This window comes from Astatotilapia calliptera, chromosome 1 (assembly GCF_964374335.1).
Source record: "Astatotilapia calliptera chromosome 1, fAstCal68.1, whole genome shotgun sequence".
NCBI lineage: Eukaryota > Metazoa > Chordata > Actinopteri > Cichliformes > Cichlidae > Astatotilapia > Astatotilapia calliptera.
In genome coordinates, this window is record NC_137422.1 from 35,599,451 (window position 1) to 35,622,903 (window position 23,453).

The 23,453-nt window shown below is 38.7% G+C and overlaps 2 protein-coding genes across 6 annotated transcripts in view; both read right to left on the minus strand.

The window, feature by feature from the left end:
- The window catches only part of LOC113026367 (multiple C2 and transmembrane domain-containing protein 2-like), a 43,166-nt gene extending 30,897 nt beyond the window's left edge, over nt 1–12,269 (minus strand). For 3 of the 4 annotated variants that reach the window (XM_080300350.1, XM_026175098.2, XM_080300338.1), the window contains exons 1-2: nt 12,106–12,269; nt 2,010–2,571 (exon numbers count right to left, since the gene is read on the minus strand). In XM_080300350.1, the coding sequence (XP_080156476.1) occupies nt 2,010–2,522 (513 nt within the window). In that variant the 5' untranslated portion in view covers nt 2,523–2,571; nt 12,106–12,269. Of the gene's footprint in view, nt 1–2,009; nt 2,572–11,864; nt 11,962–12,105 lie in introns of those variants that run through there. The other variant, XM_080300344.1, reaches the window with a different exon arrangement.
- Nucleotides 12,270–14,752: 2,483 nt separating this feature from the next.
- Nucleotides 14,753–23,453, minus strand: part of LOC113026412 (myocyte-specific enhancer factor 2A-like) — a 45,608-nt gene continuing 36,907 nt past the window's right edge. For both annotated transcript variants that reach the window (XM_026175181.2, XM_026175191.2), the window contains exons 6-10: nt 23,305–23,358; nt 22,290–22,426; nt 18,966–19,089; nt 16,463–16,565; nt 14,753–15,788 (exon numbers count right to left, since the gene is read on the minus strand). In XM_026175181.2, the coding sequence (XP_026030966.1) occupies nt 15,455–15,788; nt 16,463–16,565; nt 18,966–19,089; nt 22,290–22,426; nt 23,305–23,358 (752 nt within the window). In that variant the 3' untranslated portion in view covers nt 14,753–15,454. The remainder of the gene's footprint in view (nt 15,789–16,462; nt 16,566–18,965; nt 19,090–22,289; nt 22,427–23,304; nt 23,359–23,453) is intronic.

Here is a 23,453-nt window from a genome sequence, read left to right on the forward strand (position 1 = left end):
GTGTTCTGTAGCGTGACAAATTACATGTTTGTCCCGTGTTTGGCGGTTGCCAGTACAACAGTACTTGACTGCAATGTGCCAGGTGTAAAGGTTGGTGGAGGGGGTATCCAGTCTTTAGGTCTGACGTCATTAGCTGCGTTTGGGCCCAAACTATGCTGCAGGTCCCCAAGTCAAATGATCACTGCGGCATCACTGAGAGTTGAATAACTGTCTAAATTCTTTCATCTGTAATAAAATGATCAGTGTTGCTGCTCTACCAGGTGTGAAAATTAAGTTTAACATCCAGGCATCCATGAAAACAGAATTTATGAAATTTAACAGAGTTAGAAGTTAGCTCGCTAGTTTCCATCTAATATAATATAGCATGTTCTGACTGAGGGATCTCTGAAATAAATTAAGACGTACAGCTCTGTTACTACTTCTGACATAAATTAAGCCAGGAAAGTAAACAGCAGTGAGGTTTTATAGGGTTACTGAAGTTTGGCTAGCTGGTATATAATGTGATTACTAGTAACACAGATAGTTTTGCTATGTTAGCAAAATATAAACAGTGAAGCAGGAGAATGAACGCTAACATTTTTCCACTTGATAAAAGTTAACGTGAGGGTTCCCGATGGTTAGGAACAAATGCAATCGCATGGCAGGATGCAAACGGACCAAACTACAGTCAGGAGAACAACTGAGATAATCCATCCACAATATGAGGTTAGTCATTAATATACTGCCTGGGCTGTAGTTACAGCGTAAGGTTTTAAAAACTGAGCTTTAAAATGATTAGCGGTAATAAAACCCAGAGGCCAACAGTTATCACTGACTGTTTTTAGGGGATTGTTGAGATTTAATAGAACAAGATGCAAAGCATTAAAACATGTTAAAAACACAACAGCCTTCTTAAACGCAGAGTAGTTTGGGTCCGGAAGCAGGATTCATCACATCATCACAAGACCGGATTATGGTGTATGTTTGTTTTGAGTAGTTAGGTGATTCTCACAAGAAGGCAACAGCAAGGAGAACTTAAGGTTTTCCAATGCTTTCATATATATTTCAGGATGTCAGTTTGAGGTCTTGTTGGTAGAGTTAAGACCACATCTGAGGAGGCACAAAAGTCATTGCGAGGAGACCACTGAACCAGAGTTTAGCTGGGATAAAATTGTGTATTCGGTACTGGTGTGCCAGTTTTGCCCTGTGAAACTACACGGTTGGTGTAAATGAGTCAAAGTTCAAAAAATATTTTAAAATGAACACAAAATATTCGCTTAAATTTTACGCAGTGTGTAAAGGCCTCAGTCTGAGAAAGATTTATAACTTGAACAAATGTAACTTCTATCAATTAGGGCAAATCTCTTTTAATATGAAATCATTGGAGCAATAAACAGGAATGTGTAGCAAGATGGATAGTTCATACCATAAAATACACTTATTTACACTTGTCCCAAAAAGCAAGCAAACAAAAACGTTTAATGTGGAAGACAATTTATAAAATAATTGGTTAAATCTAATCGATCTTGTCTCTTAACTTCAAGAAAGAAAGAAAAAACAAAACAACAAACAATAGTTTTAAATGTGACTCTGTTTGGCACTCACAGCCTACATCCTTGTCTTTTTAACAAAGACGTGAATCCACCAGAAGCAGTGTTTGCACAGTTCTACTGTAGACTATTGATTTAGGATGGACCTCGATTTGCAACCATATCCAGCTCTTCCAAGTTAAACTTTGCAAGTCAAGTGTAAATACACCTGATACCTCAACCCCGCCAATGTACAACATGTTTTTTTTACTGTGTGTTGCAGGGGGGAAAAAAATGCTGACTTGTCAGTTAATTTTGGTGTCAAAGTATTAGATATAACAGGAACTACAAAGTCAAAATATGAGTGAATATTTAAAATAAAAATGCAAGTCGTCAGTGCTAGTGTCCCAGAAGGTTCAATCCTTATGTGAAACATTATATGAATATTCCGTATGTGGAGATGCCCAATCTGCTAGGTTATTTCAAAAGTATTTTCTTTACCTGCGAGCTGTCCAGGGAATCATCCACAGCTGCACTGTCTGGAGTGTAAACAGTCATCATCTCTGGTAGTGCAAGTTCCTCGGGCTCCATGCCTCGTCCAGGTTGGTGTGTCTCCCGGGAAGATGTCTCTTCTCCACAAAGACTGTTAAATGATTCCTGGGAAGAAGAACGGTTTGTGCAGTTTGTAGGCACGCTCAGTCTGTTTTCACTCCTCCCTATTCTTCCACTACCTGCTCTAAGGTTTACACTCCTCCCACCTCCTACAGGACCCGTAGGAGGCCTGTCAAGCGGTGTGGAAGGATCGCTATAACTGGGACTATTGTACTGCTGAAAAGGCACTCTGGAGGAGACGTGGGGGTAATCCTGCTTCACGTTCCTTACGTCAGGAACGGAGGAGCTCATCCGATTGTGGTCAAGCTGGACAGCCAACTTGTTTAAGGGATCCTTGCCCCGCTTGAAATGTGGCAGCATCTTCTGCCGGAGATGCTGCATCATGCCTGGCTTCTTCTCCATGATGGATGCAAGGTTTAGTCTGTGTCTAAGATTTGGACATCACTGGCACCTATTGTGAAAAAAAGAGAATGAGAGGAGTCAGTCATTGAAGCATATCTGTAGCTAAGCTCAAACTGCATTTAGTACATTTCATCAACTACAGGAACAAATAATCACAAGGATTAAAACACATTAAAGAACAAAATGCACAGTGAATTACTGTAATCATTTCTATAAAGATTTGGTGGCGATCTTTAATGTCAAATATTCAAATATACAGCTTTAAGCTTACAGCATCTTGTCTTTAAAATAAAGACAAGATGATAGTTTATTAAATTTTAATGACATTTGCAGATTGTTTCGGTGGAGTTTAATAAACTCCTTGCTATCTAAAATATAACAGGACACTGGAGTATATTCTCGAGCATCTCACACTTCTGATAATCAGCTGTCTGCTTGACGTTTATTCAGCTGTGTAAAAACTAGAACTTTAATCTCAGCCAAACCGATTTACTCAGGAACAAATAAAATACTACAAAAAAAAGCCAAACAATAACATTTTTAAGTTATCTAAGTGACTTATATATATTTAACCTGAGTAGCGAAAGACAGCGGTGGGTTTGAAAACAATTTGCGGGGAGTCCGGTGTTCTCACGGGTTCTAGTGAGCCTGGCCCCCGGCTAGCTATCGAGCTAGTGACTAACAGACCTCTTCGAAAACGTCGGAGCGCTTTTGAAAATATGTGGTGTCTTGATAAACTGAGCCGATATTTGAGGTTTACACAGCTACATTCTCGCCTGAAAATATGTTAAACATTTATTTTGTGACCCAGAAAGAATAATAAGAGTAATATTAAAACTAACTAGCTGCCGCCATTGTTGACAACTGAGCTGGGCTGCGCTATGAATTCTGGGACAAAGCTCCTTCTTCTTCGGGGTTTAACGGCAGCTGGCATCCTTGTACATGCAGTGCTGCCATCTTCTGTTTCAGTCTGTTATTACACTCTTAAATCCTACTACTTATTCCTGCGTCTTTTGTGATCTTACAAAGCTTCAAACGACGCGTCGACGATTTTGATAGTCGACGTAATCGTGACTAGTCGACTAATCGTGGCAGCCCTAATACACACATTATCTATCAGAGGCCTTTAGTGCCATAAAATATGCTTATAATGGTGACCCAGAAATTAAACAACCTGCAGCAATTATATAACAGAAGAGGAAGCTGGAACAACTGCAATTAATAATGCAAACTCACGTGTGCACTCCAATATAATGTTGACAAAGAGGGGCTTTTTAACACAGAAATTTAGTCTACTCAAATGCTGTGAGTTACAAATAATGTTAATATGTTTTCTTTTGTTCATGGGTGCAGAGACAAGGCACTGCATCTAACAAAAACACATGCAAATAGACACAATACACTGTAGTAACAATACCTTTATAACTTGTGTTCATTTTGCTTACTTCTTTCTTTAATTACTTCATTCATGCATTTATCTGTTCATCGTTTCATTTATTGTGTTGATTTAATTTCCATACTCTCTTGGCTCCCCATTCTAACAATACATTATGAGCAGGTGCACAGAAACAAAGTTGGGCACAGGCACACACACACACACACACTTACTTGTTTGCCTCATCTTTGTCTACATGTCATATTCCATGTGACTTAACGACTTATTTTTTCAGATATCTGTGTCTGTTATTTCATTTAAGGAAAATTATAACATTATATTATAATAATGCATTAGGGGAAAAAGAAAGAAGAAGAAAAAAAAGAAGAAATCATCAAATCATGCAAAGTCAGTTTTGCCAGTAAAATGATTGTTATGAGCTCACTTCCACTGACCAGGTCTCTCTGCTATCAGGAAGAAATCTCTTGGGAAATTAAAAGGTCAAAGGACAATACCTTAACAATACACAAGTCTTTGAACAGAAAGCAGGCATACTTTTTGTGGTGTGCATTTACCGGTAAATTTAGAATTTTGCCACTCCTTTTTTCAGCCTCATGAAAACAATCTAGTCATTAGATTCACTGCAGAAAAAAAAAGTAGAAAAAACAGTTTACAGATGTAGGTTAATATTGCACGTCAAGATTTTTTAAATGCTTCTCGGAATAAAAGGAAGTAGACAAAAATAATTTCAACTATAAATAAAGCCCCATCTATCATAGTCACACCTCTAACTGAAGACGACAACTATTCTCACCCGGAAGGAGACTATTCTGACAGCTTTACATTACAGCTCAGCTGTATATCTTTTGGAGGGCCGACTTCAGCTACTACATAGTTTTTTTAATAGCTTGTTCCTGTATGAATGAGTGTGTGTGTGTGTCTCATCTGTCATTCATTTACAGGTTAGCCACTGCAAACTTACAGCTTTTTTGAAGAAACAAAGACAGGGAAGACAAAGCACAGAATGCATACTGTGATGTGTCATTCATGCTTAAGCTCTAAATGATCAATTAAATATATTAAAAAAAAAAGAAACATTACCAGCCCTTTGCTTCTGACAAAACCTGATAATCCTCTTAGCAGCTTCTCACTTTGTATTGTCATCAACTGCGGCCAACGACCTGTCATGCTATCAGCAGGTAAAGGGAAGTGTAGGGTGAGAGGCGGAGATGGCAGACGTCATATTATTATGGAGGATGTAATCTCAGGCATCGACAGCAAAGCAAAACATATTCATGGAACATGAATAGAAGATGTTAAATATCATAAGAGGTTATCATTTCCACAAGAATGTTTCCTACTGGTTAGCTGAAGTTGTTTCTCCAGGTATTAGACTACAACAACTCATTTTTATTGTTTGTCACCTGCCTGGCTATGAGAAAATTGAACCAGAAAAGCATGAGTCCTTGATGGCAGCTTGACAGCAGCTGGGACGTATATCTCCCACAGGTAGTAAGCAGAGCGTGATCATAATGGAGGTATGTTTTTGTAGGCCAAAAATATGCATTATGTTTTTGACTTTTACTTTCACCTCTCCCCTTTTCAAACCACACACAAGAGGAAGAAAGCCAACAGACTATTTAAGGAAATGCTCTATAGTTTGTGTAGGGATTCCAAACTTGCTGCTCTTATCAATATACACTAGATCTAACAAAGAACCAAAATATTATGTTTAGAGTTGAAACAGTTGTTCGCACTTACATTCCATATCGCAATCACTCAACACCATAACATCATGTTATCAAAAAGCTTAGCTTCAGATTATTTATGATCATCTAATCTCTAGAATTAAGTCATGCAATTGAAACACTGAGACGAACTGCCCAGTCAGTGACTCTTATCCAATTTGTTCTAGACATGTGTGAAATCTGGTTTCTTCCTCCAACTTCAGAAATAACATATTGTGTTTGTGATACGTTCAATAGTTCTACTCCTTGCATTTATAAAAATCAACACAGTATGTTAAAAGGTCTCATGCCATCTTACTTTCCTCTAGCAAATTTGCATGTGTGCGTCTCAATTGTCGGTCAAAAGTCTGCCAGAGGCATCCCCTTGCCTTATGTTCAGCAACATGTATATCACTGAGTGTGCATCTGTTTACTCAACACCAGTGGGCGTATGTTCTCCTCAACTTAGATTATCAGTTTTATTTCCTTCAGTGCAGGAAATAATTATGGGATCCCCTGCTGAATTTAGTTTATGTTCACTTGCAAAGAATTAAACATGCACGACCGTGGGTGACCATGGCTCAGGGGATTGGGAAGCTCATCTGTAACCGGAAGGTTGCCAGTTCGATCCCCCTGTTCTTTCTGTTCTGGTCGTTGTGTCCTTGGGCAAGACAAGGCCAACAGAGGGCCTTGTCAGAGGGGCCGATGGCACGATATGGCAGCCTCGCTTCTGTCAGTCTACCCCAGGGCAGCTGTGGCTACAACTGTAACTGCCTCCACCAGTGTGTGAATGTGAGAGTGAATGAATAGTGGAATTGTAAAGCGCTTTGGGTGCCTAGAAAAGCGCTATATAAATGCAATCCATTATTATTATTATTACTCGTTTTTATGGTAGTTTAAAATTTAGAAAGAGAGATAATCAACTAAAAATACTTCTCCCAAAAAAAACACATTACATAAAAGTTGATTTGCATGTCACTGATAATGACTAAGTATTAGATCCCCAAGCAAAACATGGCTTAGTACTTAGTGGAAAAGCCCTTGTTGGCAAGCACAGCGGTAAGACTGCTCTCGATGCTGGTCACCAGGTTTCCACCCATCTCAGGAAAGATATAACCACTCCTCTTTACAAAAACTCTCAATCTTTAAGGTTTCTTGTCTGCCACTTAGCAACTCTCTCCACAGATTTCCACAGCTACTAGGCCACTGCAGTGACCTTAATTTTCTTCTTTAGCCTCTCCTTTATTGCCATGGTATGTTTTGGGTCATCGTCAAGCTGGAAGACCCACAATAGAGCTTCAGTATTCTGGCTGAATCCAATATTTTACAGTACATGACCCAGTCCATTTGCCCCTCAATGCAGTTAAAGTTGTCATGTAGCCTTAGTAGAAAATTAGGCCGAAAGCATAACATTCTTTGGGTCTTTGATCTTGCCCATTGTGCTGGATAAGTTGGAATGGAAGAAATCGATTCTGTAGACACATAACTAAATGCTATCAGGAGTATTTGGAACTACAGTAACTGACTGATTAATTGTAATCTGTGTCTCACGTGGGCACACACTAGCAAGCACCTGAAGGGACCATATAATGTAAGATTATACCCTACTTTATATTGCACAATGGGAAATCCAAAGTTCAAACAAAGCAGTAAATGAGAAGTGTTTGAAATACATAAAACTGTATTTATCTAATGATAGTCACAGCAAGTTTCATGACGTTGAAGCAAGGTGGTTTTTCATTTGATTAATTTATACACCTAAAGGCGCTGTCACTGTTGACTGTAGTTTGAAGTCTTTGCTTTAGCTACAGATAAACTTAGCTGTGAGCGACAGAAACGCACTGTGAACTAACTCAGTCATTTCAATCTTTTAAGAAGAAAATACACAATATGTCAGTTCGTGTTTACAGCTCGTTTCCACTGCCCTCAGGGACCAAAGTTGGGATTATCAGGTCTGATTATCGCCCAAATTTTTGGCCACAGAATGGCACGTAGCAGGAAACAGTCCATTTCAGACACGGCATTACTAGTAGAAATACTCCATTTGGTGAGTGTGCTGCCTGTACAGAATATGAGGAAGGTAGATCACATTATGGCCACTCACTGTGGTAACTTTCCAGTAAATTCACATCATATGGACTTTTCAATCCACTTTTTCAATTCAATTGACATTTTGAATTCACTACATGTATGAAGATTTTTTTAAAATCATAACTTTAAATACTAAATATTCCAGATGGTCCTCTTTCAAAAAACAGGAACCTGGAATGATATATGTCGCATTACTGCTTTATTGGTCATCACAGACCAACCGATTAACGTGCATGACTGCCAACAGGGCTGATAGCCTGCATCACTTTCACGTCACTGCATTTTATTGGCAGGATGTTTCACTACAAAGCCTAAGTTAGAATATCAGCTAATTTCAGGATCAAACTTCATCTCGAGCAAAATTATTAATGGAATCAAAGGAGATTTCAAGAGCGTGATGGGCTTAAAAGAGTAATGGGAGAAAAAGACCATGTGTGCAGAACATTGCAATGTAGGGCATTGATCATGTGATTTGACTCGAAAATGGTGTTAGTGTAACTTAGGGCATGAATTAAGTATAGTTTCAAAAACACAACAACTGCAATGATTTACACAAACCCACTTTTTTCCAAATACACAACAGAATACAACATGTCAAATTTTTAAACAGTAAAAATGCAGGAAGAGAAGAAAAATAAATTATACTTGAGTTTGGCAGCTAACAATCTCCAGAAGGTTTGGAGTTCCCTCTGTAAACATCTTTTTTGTTATACTTGTCCCAACTTTTTTTGAGGTTATATATTGTTGCCATTAAATTCAAAATCACCTTAGTTTGAATAAAAACAGTATATTTTCTCAGGTTTTTCTCAGGTGTAATAAATTTCAGTGTCCCATCTTTTTGGAATTGGGGCTGTAAAGAAGCCCCCAAAAAGCTATAATCATGCTCAACAGAGCAGGATACGACATAGCTTTCAACTGACAGTCCAGCCACTGTTACCACTGGAAAACAGCAAATCATTAGAAATTTTTAAAAAAAAGATGAGGCCCACTTCTTCATTTGGCAAGAATAGACTCTGATGAAAGGCAAGATGCTTCATCAGAATAGGGGGGATTTTTGTACTATGAAAAGTTTCTCAGAAGACTATTGAAGAATTTTTCTTACATTTCACAGCCACCCTGCAGGATCCAGAAGGCTGGTTGGTTGTATGGGCTAAAATACATGTATGTATAACTAAAGTAAGGCTAACCGCATGATGCAAAAAACTAAGGCTCGGTCCTGAATCAATATGCCCTTCCTAAATAAATAAATATATAAATAAATAAAAAGATATTGGATAATGTACTGTACTTTACAGTTCCTAATTTGTGCAGTATAAAGTTCCAACAAAGTAATAAATGAGAAGTGGCTGAAATACATAAACCATTATTTACCTCATGACAGTCATGGTAAGTATCATGACCTTTGAAGTAAGGTGGTTTTGTTATTTGATTCATTTATACAGTATGGGCACTGTCACCGTTGACTGTAGTTTGAAGACCTGATGTCTCATTGATAATTAGCTGCAGATCAGCTCAGCTGTGAGCTCTAAAAACCAACTTGGGAGGAGGGGGGGGGTTCCTGTTTCCCCACCATCAGAAACATACTGGTCAAGTCTGCAGTCATTGTGCCCTTGATTAATGCTCTGGCAAATCACTAATCCTTCTTTACACATTAGATGGAGCTTACAAAAAGGAGATTTATTTATTTATTAAAAAAATAAATCTAATCAGAGGATTGGAAAGTAATTGGAGGACACACCTGCATGAATTAAAAAAAAAAAAAAAGTCTAGCAAGCACTTTAAGGCACCATATAGTTATACTGCACAAATAAGGAACTCCAAAGTTCAAGCAAAGTAGTACATGTGAAGTGGCTGAAATACATAAACCATTATTTACCTTATGATAGTCACAGTGAGGTGTCATTTCTTTAATTTCACTAGATTTTTATGCTTAAACATGCAAATTCAGTAGTTATTGTATATTCATCTGCATGAATTTCCAACAGACAAAGTATAGCAAATTAAACGCCTAAATGCACATTTTGAACATTTTCTTTTCACTATCCTAAAATGTTACGGAGCAAGTACATGGGGGAAAAAAATCCACTCTTTCTGCCTGCCATGTCTCACCAAGTTAAAGCTTGTATTGCCTATCCTTGTACAACACATCATTAGAGCCAGAACAGTCAGGGTCCACATGAAGGCTTTTGCACGAAGCCAGCTCAGTTCAAGGACATGCTGAGGCCAACTGTCCATCATACAGATAAACATGTCCCAAAACCTTCCTCACCAGCCTCCTTTTAAGTCACTTTTTTGACTATATTAGATAGCGAGACATTCAGCAAGATTGCTTAAAAAACTGTTCTAGATCGCAATAAACAGGAAATAAACAGGCAATGGTTTAAGGTCGCATTGTTAAACAAACCTGAAAGTGGGTACATGTACGTGAAAGCACTTTTACTGTCCATGAAAAAACCCTTTGCAATATGACTAATGCCAAGGTGTGTATGAAAATCATCCTTTGATACTAGTACGTACTAGAAAGGCATCCTGTCTGATTGGCATGATTTCTTATACAAAAGGGATCACTCAGTGTTAGTACAAAAGCTAAAGCAAGCTCACACATGCATCAGTGGTTGCAAGAAAAGCATGCACAACTGCACACAGTGCATTCTGTCTCCCATTTCAAAATGAGGACGCCGCTGTTTGAAGGAAAAAAAAACAGATTTTATGAAAAGCCCGACAGTACACAAATAACTGATGATGTTGTTTTATAATGATCCCGGGTTAATCCGTTGTTAAACATTAAAGTACTCTGGCTGAATGGGTCTTCTAAATATTAGAGATGTAGAGATCTGACCAGGCAATGATTTACTGAAGCAGATAAACAACAAAGGCTTCTGTCAATTTTGAAATGTTCTGCATACAAGTTCTTATCCTGAAAGCAAGCTCCTTAGAAATTACAGGAAATTGTGCTCTCATTTTTAAAATATTTATCATGTACAGACCTCTGACAAAATAAAGGAAATAATCTGTTACGCTGTAGGGGTAATTTTTTGGCAAGGTTTTGATCCACCTCTCCCATAAGAGCTGAAGCCTAAACACAAACCAAATTTCTGACTAATTAACATTATCCTGAGGAAATAATTCAATTCCCCCACTCCACGACACAACTCAATGAATGGTTTGGAGAGTATGACATGAGGAAATCAGATCGTCAGATCTCAATCCATTTTAGCACCTGTGGGAGATTTTGTACTAAAATGACAGTGAAGACACTGTATTGACAGTGTTAATCACAAATACTAGATATACTTTAGAAGAAAGTTGCTCAGTCTTTAAAGCAGAGATCCAGAGACTTGGAACACGAAACCTGCACTAAACATCTTCCTGCAGAATGTGGTGCCCCTTAGCAAGACACTTTCAGTTTCCCTTAATTTACCACCCCCATTCCCTCTGTGTGTATACGTTCTAAAGTACTGATGCAAGTTACAAAAGGTCACATCCATCAATGCTCTTTGAAGCCTCTAATGCTTTTTTCTTCCCTTCAGCTGATGTGTTGTGTTGAGTAACTGCATCACGGACGTCTCTTGCTGAACAGGACAAGCTATTTCCTGAAACGAGTCTATTTCACAGTTTGTGGTTCCTATGCTTTAATATGAGGCAAGACAGTGACTGCAGAAAATACAGACAAAACGACAAAAAAAAACATTTACAGATTCAGTAGACTACATTTCAGACATATAATAGTCAACATAAAAGCTGAAAGCTTAAGTATTGTTACTATGTATACTAACCATAAAGATGTATGTCGGTCTACAGCAGTTAAGCCGGTATGAACCTAGTAAGTTTTCGAAATTCAATCAGCGTTGGTAAAATGTCATCAACAACAGTATTCTTCATATAGTGCATTTTATATGCAAGCCTTTACCATGTAGCTCCATGCAAGACACTATGTAACCATCCGTGTCACCCTGACAACATGAGGCTTGTCCAGCAGCGTCTTGCAGGAGCACTGGGAGGTGACCATGATTCATTAAAAGTACCACTGAAACCATTTCTTCCTTGATATCAATGCCGAACTGATGAAAATGTTATCTCTCTATTAAAAATCATTTAAAATGAAATGTAACAACATGTTTCAATTCGTGAGAAAGAACAAACATTTACCGTAATTGTCAGATGCTTGAAAGGAGTTCTCTGTTACCCTTCTTTAAAGACTCATAAACTAAAGATTCCCACGTGGCAAACTGACAGCTCGAAGGTGACTTCTCATCTGACCACCAGGAGTAATGTTGCCGGACAGGAAGAAGGCTCACCTGACTAGCCGCACCTCGAAGACCCCAGCAGGTAACTTTCTGCTTCTCGCCAGGAAAAGAGAATAAAAGGAAAAACAGAAAGTCATATTTACCTGTTTTTCCCCGCCCGCTGCTGGAAACCTCCAAGGTATTTATCCTTATTCAACTCATTTCAGTGTAGCTGGAATTACAAAACAGCAACAGTTGTGCACATCGATTGCAATTTCTGGCTCTGACACACTTCCTCCTCCTCCTCTCCCTTTTAGCATCAAATATCAGCTATGACACAACAAAGCGGCTTATGGGCTCTTCAAAATAAAAGCTCTTCCGAGGACCGCGTGCACTGTCCATCTGCACATTAAAGGAGAATGAAATACATAACCTGAAAAAAATACATGGGTATTTTGAAACATATTTTTACAGAGGTTATCTGCATTTCTGTAAGTTTTAAAGTATTTGTCTTCAGCAGTGAAACATATTGAATGTCATTTTACATTCGTTTTGTTCGTGTCACACACCCCGAAATCACTCAAATAAAATGTGGTTATGGCTGTGGTTAAGTGTGTCAAAACATTTGTTGAAATGCCTTCAGATAACAGCAAAATGTATGTGCAGATATGCTCAGATGAAGATGCATTCATCTTACCGATACAGTAGGCTATAGCCACCATTAAAATTAAAATAATAATTTTTTTTGGCTAGGCTCATTGGCTAGGCAGCTTTTTGTGGATCTTAAACTAATCCTTCCCTCAAACATCTGTTTGCTCTCATAATTCTCATTAACCTTGGCACATTTAATCCGTCCCTCGTCCACCCCCGAGTAACTGACGTCGTTGCCCATTGTGGATTTCTCTGAGCTAAAAAGAAAAAAAGCTGCACACTTCTCATATGACTACTCTGTTCATTTACTCGTTTCATATTAACTGAATCGTTTTACCTTTTTAAAATCACAGTCATAACAGTCTCACTTTCAACTGCTATTTAATTGGCATAATGTAGTTATTCAACAAAGACGAAATATTAACATTAAGTGGGGGCGATCGTGGCTCAAGAGTTGGCAGTTCGTCTTGTGATCGAAGGTTGCCGGTTCGAGCCCCGGCTCGGACAGTTTCGGTCGTTGTGTTCTTGGGCAAGAACTACTGGTGATGGCCAGAGAGGCCGATGGCGCGATATGGCAGTCTGCCCCAGGGCAGCTGTGGCTACAACTGTAGCTTGCCTCCACCAGTGTGTTAGAGCGAATGAATAGTGGAATTCTATAAGCGCTTTGAGGGTTTCGAAAAGCGCTATATAAATGTAATCCATTATTATTAAGTACTTTACTGCTAATGTTTATGATTTTGCTATGTCTCTTGCTGCCAGCCCTAAATGCTTTTGAGCAGTTTCTTTTTTCTGTATTTTCTGTTTTCACGTCGCTGCTGCATTCCCATCAGCATCACAGCTTCTTTCACAATTGTAATTTACAATTCATTGGCCACGTGAAGCCAGGTACCAGACACATATCGGGGTGGCTGTAGCTCAGGTGGTAGAGCATGTCATCTACTGATCGGAAGGTTGGTGGTTCGACTGGCTTCCCCTAGTCTGTATGCCAAATATCCTTGGGCAAGATACTAACCAAATTGCTCTCCGATGCATCCATCGCAGTATGAATGTGTGTGAATGTTAGCTATGATGCACTAAGAAAAATGTGCTTGTGCGAATGGGTATGCATGGGTGAATGCACAAGTTGTGTAAAGCGCTTTGAGTGCTCAGATGAGTAGAAAAGCGCTATATAAGAACCAGTCCATGTAGCTATTTTATTGCTGGTGTCAAAGAAACATAGAAATAGTATCCTGTTCTAAAACCCTGCATCGTGTTTCAAAACTTTCACTTTGCTCTTTTTTTGTATCCGTCTTTCATTGCAGAGTCAAAGCTGTTACATTTTCCAGCCATGCTCTCATTCAGTGGAAGCACTGTGGTTAGTCTTTTGCAGCTTTTGCTTCTCACCACATGCGCTACCTTGTACTTACCCACATGTTGCATTTTCTCAGGTTTAATCATCTTCTGCTCAGTCATAAAGTCATTCAGTAAATTCCCATCTCTCTGGAGGTAAGATTTCTCTCAGTACAAGAATTCAATGTGTCTCTTATTGTATGGATTCAGTGCCATTAAAGTAATATTTATATTAACTGTCTTCATCCATGGTTATCTCAGATATATACAACGTATATTTATATATTAACTAATCAATAAACCTTTTCTAGAGAGGAGTTGTCTTCTTCTCACATTTATTTTGGGGGGTTTTGGGCTTTATTTGATAGTTTAACAGTGATGAGTAGACAGGAAAGAGGGGGAGAGGGTGCAAAGGTCTCCAGAGATCCGACTCGAACCCAGGCCACTGCATTTCAGCTGTAAGGCAAACAGACGCCTCCTCGACCAGTAACCTTTTTTTTTTTAAGAATTGTTTCCCAAGCTTTCTTAACAAAGCCAGTTTATCTATTTATCTAAGAAAGGATACAAATGGTTCTGTAGTGTAGGCTTTAACAACTTTGCTTGGCAAGCAAAAGGTTGCTGGTTAAATTCCAGCCAGAGACACAAATCCCCCTTGGGTTTGTACCAGGAAGGGCATCTGGCATAACACTGCCAAGTCAAATATGCAGACCTACCTGCTTTGGCGACCCCTTGTAACAAAGGAGCAGCTGAAAGTAGCTTTATCTAAGAAATTATGGGAGTTTCAGGAGACAAAGTGTGAAGGCAGGCAGATAAAACACACTGACAAAACGCTATAGTTACACCAAAAGTGATATATATTAAAGATACTATGTACAAACAATAGTGACATGTTTTGGTAGTACATATACAAGTGTCCATGGCTTTCGATTTCAAATCTGAATGAAATATTGTATAATTTTGTGCACAATATAAAAACACACACAACATAGAAAACAGTATACTGCTTTGGCTGATATAAATACGTGTTTTTATAAAGAGGAGTAACAGAAATGATGATGTGGAGGGAGTATTGCTTTCACGATGGACTCATTTAATGGTTTTAAACCCTGAGAAGATTAGAAATGAATTGGTTGACACCAAGTAACTTTACCCACTCATGAACTTTGATTTTATGCTTTGTCTCTCTTCCATCCAGCGCCACAGTGCACTGCAAATGGAAATAACTGTACTCTACTGTAACTGTACTGCATTTGGACCCAGATATTTAATCTCCAAAGCTTTAATTGTTTGTAAAAGAAGAAAATAAGATTAAATGAAGTACCACTGTAATTTCAGCTTTATCCAATCAAGAATGCTCAGACGAATGTTGCTCAACCCTTATCAAGAAATTCCGAGTAACCAAAACAACAGCAAAAAAAAAAAAAAATTAAAGAAAATTCAACAGAACACGTCAATAAAAACCACATTTCATTTGCACAACAGTGTCCTTCCTGTTTTTTGCCCTGGTGCAGCTTCTCGATGTAGCTCCAGGCTCTATGTCACCCAGCTGTCCATTCGGATCCGCTTGACTGTCGGACTCTCCCTGCCCTCTGACCGACTCGCAGGGAGCAAGTGGAAGTCAGGTCGCTGCTGCTCTTCCCGGTCACTGCTGCCCTCGTGAGAGCTGCAGGAGGAGCCAACGCTGTCAGAAGGGGATCGCCCCATCTCTGCTCGAGCTGATGAGGAGGCAGAGGAGTGAAGATGAGGGTGAACATGTGGATGGGTCATGTACCCAGACTGGCTGAGGTGGTCGCGGGGTGGAGAGATTGGCTCAGCTTTGATGTTGATGTTATGATTGGTGCTGATGGAGAGAGTGGAGCTTCCTGACCTACAGACAGAGGAAGAGAAAATTTGAGGCTGTGACTCTGGAGTGAAGATGCCATCTGGTGGTGACATGGCTGTAATCGGCCTGTAAACAGAAACGTTTTCTCTGAAAACTGTGGCTATTGAGTACATGTAATAATAATAATGTATTTAAAGTAAAAAGCGGAGATAACTGCATTTCTGTTTAAAGCTCTTTTAAACATCTACGTTACCACAGATTAAGAGGCCAGTATTGTACTTACAATTTGATTGATTTCATAGCTAGGGTAAAATGTGTCTAATAGACGTAACATATAGCAGATATGTTGATTTATAAAATAGCTTTTTATTACATACATCACCCAAAAGTACATAACTTCATGGTCTTACACAAAAGCAAAAATGTGTGATGTTTGAACCAGAATTATTATTTATTACATATTTTAGGGCAATTATCTATGTCATGGAATCTGTTGTCATATATATTATATCTATGTATATATTTATACATATTTGCATTTCTCCAACTCTGTGCACGCTACTTCAGTTTACTGCACACTGTATGATCAGGTAATTTTTAACTTTATGTCAACAACACAGTATGTCTGCACAAAAAAAAAAAAAACAGTGTAAAGAAATGGTTAAACATTTAATCTGTAAATCATGAAGGGAGACAGTTTAACTGTGTCAGGCTCTTACCCCATGGAGCTCAGCTGCTGTTGCTCCCATGCTGCCATTGAGCTCAGAGAGGGCCCTGCAGCAGAGTTAAAGCCTGATAACTCTCCACTGTTCAGGGAGTAATCTGACAAAGACAGAAGAAGAGAGACTAATAATAATAATAATAATGGACTGCATTTATATAGCATTTTTCGGGACCCCTCAAAGCGCTTTACAATACCACTATTCATTCACTCTCACATTCATACACTACATGCACATCATGCCGATCAAAAAGCATTACACTTCTATAAAAAGTCAAACATTACCTTTTTTAACAACACTTGAATACAGTATAAACGCTGCACCACAACTTCTCTTACATTCTTGTTATGAGCTGCTAAGCTACCTGAAACTATTTCACTTTTAGTAATGTGCTGAAAATTTGTAAAAGTGAAACCAGAACTCACCCACTAGAGCCCTGTATTTGCCCACATGCACGGAGGCCTCTATACTCAGTTTTGTGACACAAGGTAGCTGAGAGGCTTTGAAAGTTGGTATTTTGTTGATGACTGGATTAAATCATTGTGTTTGAAAATACTTATAGTACACAACAACACAGAGAACTCTGTTGTGTAGCATTAGAAAAATATTTCAATACTACATCATTTGGCAACGATCACAGTGTTTTTAGTTAGTTAACTAACTTTAATTAGCTATTTCAGGGTGTTTTTTTATTAATATAACTGAATACAGACTGGATAGAGTGCTTTGAAAAAAATTTAAATGTTAAAGAAAATTTCAGGCCAGAAAAAAAGTAATTTCCAACTAACAGTGGGATTTCATCTGCCTTGCTAGAAGGCAGGGCTGTTATGTGCTTGGTTGTCTTAAGGGGAATCTTTACACAGTCTGCACCTGGGGCCTTGTCTGGTGTGGTAGACCACAGCATCTATGGATCTTGTACTTAGAGCTTGTTCCTGTGCTGCCATGATTAGTGCCTCTGTGATGTCTTTCAATCCAGCTTTGTCCAGACACTGGTAGGATTTCTGAATGTAAGCCACTCCTTCTATCTGCTGCAAACCGTGCACGGGCCTATCCTCCCATGATGGTTTGTCTCCTTGCACCTCTTCTTTCTCGGGTTTCTGCTGCCTAAGGTATTAACTAAGCACACGGTCAGTTGTGGCCATGTTGTTGTTGATGTTTGTTGTCTCATCCTGGACAGTGGTTTGGTTTATTTCAGAGAGATAGAAGGCAGGAGAATAAACCAGCTATACTCAGTTGAAGGGGATATGGGAGAAAGACACAGCCCATAACGGCAGTGCTCAGTGGCTGACCTTTTGCACTCATGTTGCCATGGATTAGCACACTCACACATCCATGATTCACAGTTACCACTGTGCAGCCAGTGTAGTAGTCCTGGCCAGGTCAATATAAAAAAAAACAAAAACAAAAAAACAACACACACACACACACACACACACACACACACACACACACACACACACACACACACACACACACACACACACACACACACACACACACAGTATAAAATCTGATCTAGACTAAAATGGTTTTATTTAACCAGAGAATGTCCTGCCAGTGTTCATAAGACTTCTTTTCATTTTCCTTGGCAAGGTTTAAGGTTGTAGTTTTGTTCCACTTGACCACAATGAGCAAAAACGCCCCATGTGAAACAATTACCCATCTCTTGTTTGATAGAAGTTGATGCTAACTGCAATTTGTGGATACTCGCGGAGACTTTTGTTGTTGTTAGTAAGGCTTTTCCTTTACATCCAAACACCTGAGTCATTTTCATTTTACCTATATTCGCTGCCTTTACTCTTGTATTCCATCCCATATCGTTATGAAATCTCACAGCTCCAGTTTGTTATTTTTTCAGGGAATTCCTTACAATCAAGAACTATTAGAAACAATTCAGGCTAAAACTAAAACAAAAAAGTTATTATTTTTCAAGCTGCTTAATAAGCTTGAAAACCTTCCAGTGTGACTGAACTAAAGCATTTCTGGATAGAAGAGGGGGTCAAATTGCCACCATGAATGCCAGGCACTGATCTCTAGATATCAAAAGTATGTGGTTGCAGCTACTGCTGCTAAAGCTGGCAGTTTGGCAAGCTATTAGGCCCAGGGAGCAATTCATTTTTTCACATTCACCTTTTCACTTCCATCCAAGTAGCATTTAAATCTAGCATTTTGTATTTTTTCAGGCTGCTGTTGCTTTATGTTTTTTTTATTTTAAAGATCTAACAGTGTTTATGTTAAATGAATGGGATACACACAAAAATAGAGTAAATTCTTTTAAAAATTGCCCTGATACAGTTGGTCATACCATTATAAACTGTCTAAAAGAGCTGAAATTTAACACCACCTAATTACTTCAGCAATTCCATTAACCAATTAAAACAAACCGCAATGTACACTGTTTTCTTATTTGATTTTTTGGGGGGCATACTGTAAAATATTGAGGTCAGCAGGGCTAAGGTAACTACAGAAACACAGCACGAATAGTAAAAAGAACTTGTACCGTTGTAGGCCGAGCCGATGCCAGCATAAACCAGACTCTGATGGGGTAGACTGGGTGTGGTGATAGAGACAACTGGTGTGGAAAGAGGCTGACTGGACTGACTGCTACTCATCCTTTGGTTATTCTGAAAACAAATAATAAACAAAGACATAAAGTCACTAAGTTCACTCATGAAATGTTACTCTTCTCTTAGTTTGTTGCTTTTTGTGCTTAGATCGCAATTATAGTGTTCGCTAGAACTAGACTTGTAATGCTGTGGCAGCTGTGGCTACAACCGTAGCTTGCCTCCACCAGTGTATGAATGTGAGAGTGAATGAATAGTGGCATTGTAAAGCGCTTTGGGTGCCTTGAAAAGCGCTATATAAATCCAATCCATTATTATTATTATTAATGCCCCATTTCAACCACAAGATGTCAGTATAAGCTCACATCCCCTGTTTTAAAAACAAAACAAACAAAAAAACATTAATCATTTCAAAATATATAGTTTTGAATTTCCTACACTTCCCATAGTGCTAGCAGAAGTTGCACATGAATTGAACAAGGATTTGCATTCTTCTCAACAAAACTGAATGTTTTGTAAAGACAGAAGTCTAACAGAAATCCACTAACTATTCAGAAACTGCAGTTTAGTTTAAAAAATGTACTTTTTGAATGTTTATGTTTAACCCAAGACTTGATAGTCTAATTTATCAGTCAGTTTCCTTTAATGACATGAAATCCTCTTCTTTTCCAAAAAGCGATATCAGTGCAATTTATTCGGCTGTCTGCTTTTAGAAAACACACAACTGAAATATCAACTGAATAGCAGCAGGTAATTCATTCTTAATTATTCATTGTCCTAAAATAGCCTATCGGTTCAGAACAGGTGGCTCATGAACTCAACTTATCACACTGAATTTAGGAGTTGTTTTTCGTTCATCTTTCAATCACGTCACCCTGAACCAGGTCATTCATTGCTCAGCAAACATAAAAACAATGGGTTAACCAACCCATACATGTCTCATTCCCTGTGTTTTCTATGGTGTCCTTGCATTTGTGGACTACAGATAATGCACTACAGAATCCAAGTTAAAGCTATCATGGTAGTGAGTAGTAGACACAGACATCCTGTTAAGAAATGCAGACCTCCTCAGTTGTTTTTGCTTTGTTGTTTTCGCCTGTTTGTGCAAAACACACTAAACAAAGCATGCCGCTTACACTAACATGTGCACAGGAGGAAGTGAAAGGCAGTTTCAAAATGATCACACTGAGGAGGAGTTGTGAGACCACAACACAACATCTTTTGCTGGAGTGAATGAAAAGCAGAAAGAAAAATATGAGTGGCTTCTTCTGTTGGTTTAAACAGGGTGGAGGCATTAGCCGTATCATGGTTCGGATTTTATAAGTGTTCCAGCTTCAAACGACTGCAAACCCATTCAGCACAGTTCCTGAAAACTAGACTCTGCCAGATTCTGTTTCCTGCAAACATGACAACAACAAATTATTTGTCACCCAGTCACCGATAATTGACAAACAGATAAGATCAACAGAATGATGAGGAATTATGATTACTTAATGTGGAATGAATGGCTGCTGATTCATCACTTCTCCAAAAGAAATTTAGTCACTCTGAATTTCAGTGACATTAAACATCGCTATTAAAACTTTAAAAGCTACCTCTAATGTGCTCTGAATTTGTAATCTAAATTATATTTAATATAGATTTATTTTACTATTCATTTCTAAATAGTCTGGATATTCTTTTCTTATATCGCACATATGTGAAACTCTTCCTTTTTCTATGAAAAGACCTCGACATTAATTTCTAGAACACCAGAAAATAGAAACTCATATCCTTCTGCAATATGTAAAAATCCCCTGGAAACCACAACCAGTAGAATAATGGAGCTGGTCGGTCACCATAAAAAGAAAAATACAAAGAAAAGAGTGTCCGTTTCCATTGTTTACTAATTGTTACATCATGTCTGAGCACAGTGTGGGAGGCAAGGGCAACAGTAGGAGAGTTAAGGGCAAATCAATAACTTCAGCGACCCGGCACAGCTGCAGAATGTGGAATCTTAAGAAAGGAAAACAGACTCCTTCTACAGTCTTCCAAGTCATCTTACACAACCATGAACTGGTGCTCTGATGTCATGTATATAAGAACCGTAACTGTGTGTACCAGGCAGCTTTTAAAGCACTTTTTTATGCCCAATTTTTCGCACTTGATATTATTTCTGCATTTCTGTTCTACTGGTACTGAGTCTAAACAAGACTTGAGCTTCCATAAAGAATTTGCACTGCCCTCACAAAGAGACATATGACTTGGAAACTTAGTCGAACTGTCGGACTTTTCAGATGAACAGGCTGTTGTTTTCCAAAACTTTTGGGCAAAACTTGAACTAATAAGCTTTTACATTCTTTTTTGTGTTAGTTTAAGCTGCTATTTAGTGTGAATGCCAATTTGGGTCATAGATTTTATGATGAGATATATATGCATTTAGTCAAATGTGTGACAAACTTCAGTCTGGAAACCCTTCAGGCTAGTCTGTTGACTCAGCCTCTGAGTATAATGGCCGATCTTTCACAGCTTCTGGCGTAGCCAGTGGGCTTTCTAAGGTGGCACTCCCCTTTTACTCTCCACACAGACGTTTTACCTAAAGCCTACTGCTACTGGTTAAATCCTAGCGTTTCCAAAAAAAAAAATCTGACTAGAAGTGGACCACAAACAGAACTTTGCACCTTGCCTATAGATTCTGCACATCCACGTGTGTTTTAAAGAGATTACGGGAACCTTAAATGTAATCAAAAGAGTGTTAGTTCACAATAAGACTGAATCTTGTTGAGTCTACTGGAAGGGACTATAAAGAAGTAGCAGTGAAGTCGGTCAAATGAGGCATGCAAGCTTTTGCCAGTATTGTCCATTCTTCAAAGGAACTATGATTTCATCTGTAAAACCACCAACCATCTGCCCCAAATAGTGTCAAACCAATTGTTCTCAAAAGTTGTTGGCCCACTCTGTGGTAATCTGTGTCATATATTTACCCTGTTCATGCCTGACTCCAGGATCCCACAGGCTTAGAAAACACAATGTACTGTTCTGATTCTTAATAAAATCCAGATCAGGAATCAAAGGTTCATGGTTTTATAGAGCTGTCAGCAGCTAGAGGACTCTTCCTAGTTCCAGTCAAAACTAAAACTACATCACATGTTACAAGCTTGATTGCTGTTCTGTATTGGACCTAAATAAATACATAAAGCTTTAGGTAACATTTTTAAGAATATTACTCATTATAAAGGCTTTTTTGTTTTGGTTATAAATATAAAAGAAAACACACTTACCAGTGTTTGCATCATTCCTTTGGAGTGGGGGATGAGGACCCGGAGGTCTGTCTTGCGGCTGGTAGGGACCATGCTGTTCCCATGAGGTGGAGGAGGAGGAGGAGATTTTGATGGTATGATCTTTCCAAATCCATTCACTAAATACAGACGTGTGGAGGATGTTAAGAAGTGATGGTAATTCAATTCCAACTTTCACTTAAGTGCTGATTCTAGCTACTTTTTGTAAGAATTCTGCAAAGGATATTTTTTTGTTAATGGAAAGCATCATGCATATAGCACAAGTTTTAAATATTTAGAGCTTTGGAATGCACTTGAAAATGGAGTGGAGTATTACAGTCTCATGTATTAGATCCATTAAATCAACATGTCCACAGCCAAGTTCTGCATGCGGACTGGAGAAAGTACAGCTATATATTATACAGGAGATAATCATGAATAATTCATATTTTCTCTCTCTTGGCATTACATAATGGCAGTGTTCCTGAGAAGGAGAGCACGGCCATGGCAGGAGGGGAATTATGCAAAGACAGTTTGTAGAAAGGGTTGTGGACCAAAGCATAAGGGCAGAAGAGCAGCAACAAAAACCAGGAGGGATGAAACTGAGGTGCAGCCAGGCTCCTGGAAGAACACATCCCTTATCCACTGGCCTTAGCTGACCAATAGCAAATCCATCACCATCTTACATCAACTCCCACTATTTTAAGAAGCGCTAACAGAACCTCAGAGGAGCCATGAACTAATTATCAGATTATTTCTGTGGAACCTCTTTCTTATATTTCATTCTTTCGTAATTTATTGGCTAATTTTAATCCCTTAAGGCCTCTAGAAAAAAAAATCAAGAAAACAAATAACTATTTGTTCAAACAGATCACACACAGTTAACACATGCAGCTGCTCACATGGGATCACAAGCAAAACAAGCTTGCAAAGACTGCTCCATATGCAGGGAGTTGTGTTTGTGCGTATGCAGTATACATGTCAGAGCATGTTTGTTAAACTCCTGTTGGATACATACCAGTCGGTCCAGATCCATTTTGCAGAGCCAGCTCGGAACTGCCCTGCAGGCCACCTGAGGATAAACACAACACACTCGTTAGGATTCGTTATTACGTTTTTCTCGCATTTAATGTTCTGCAATCACTAAGAACCACTCTGCATGCATCC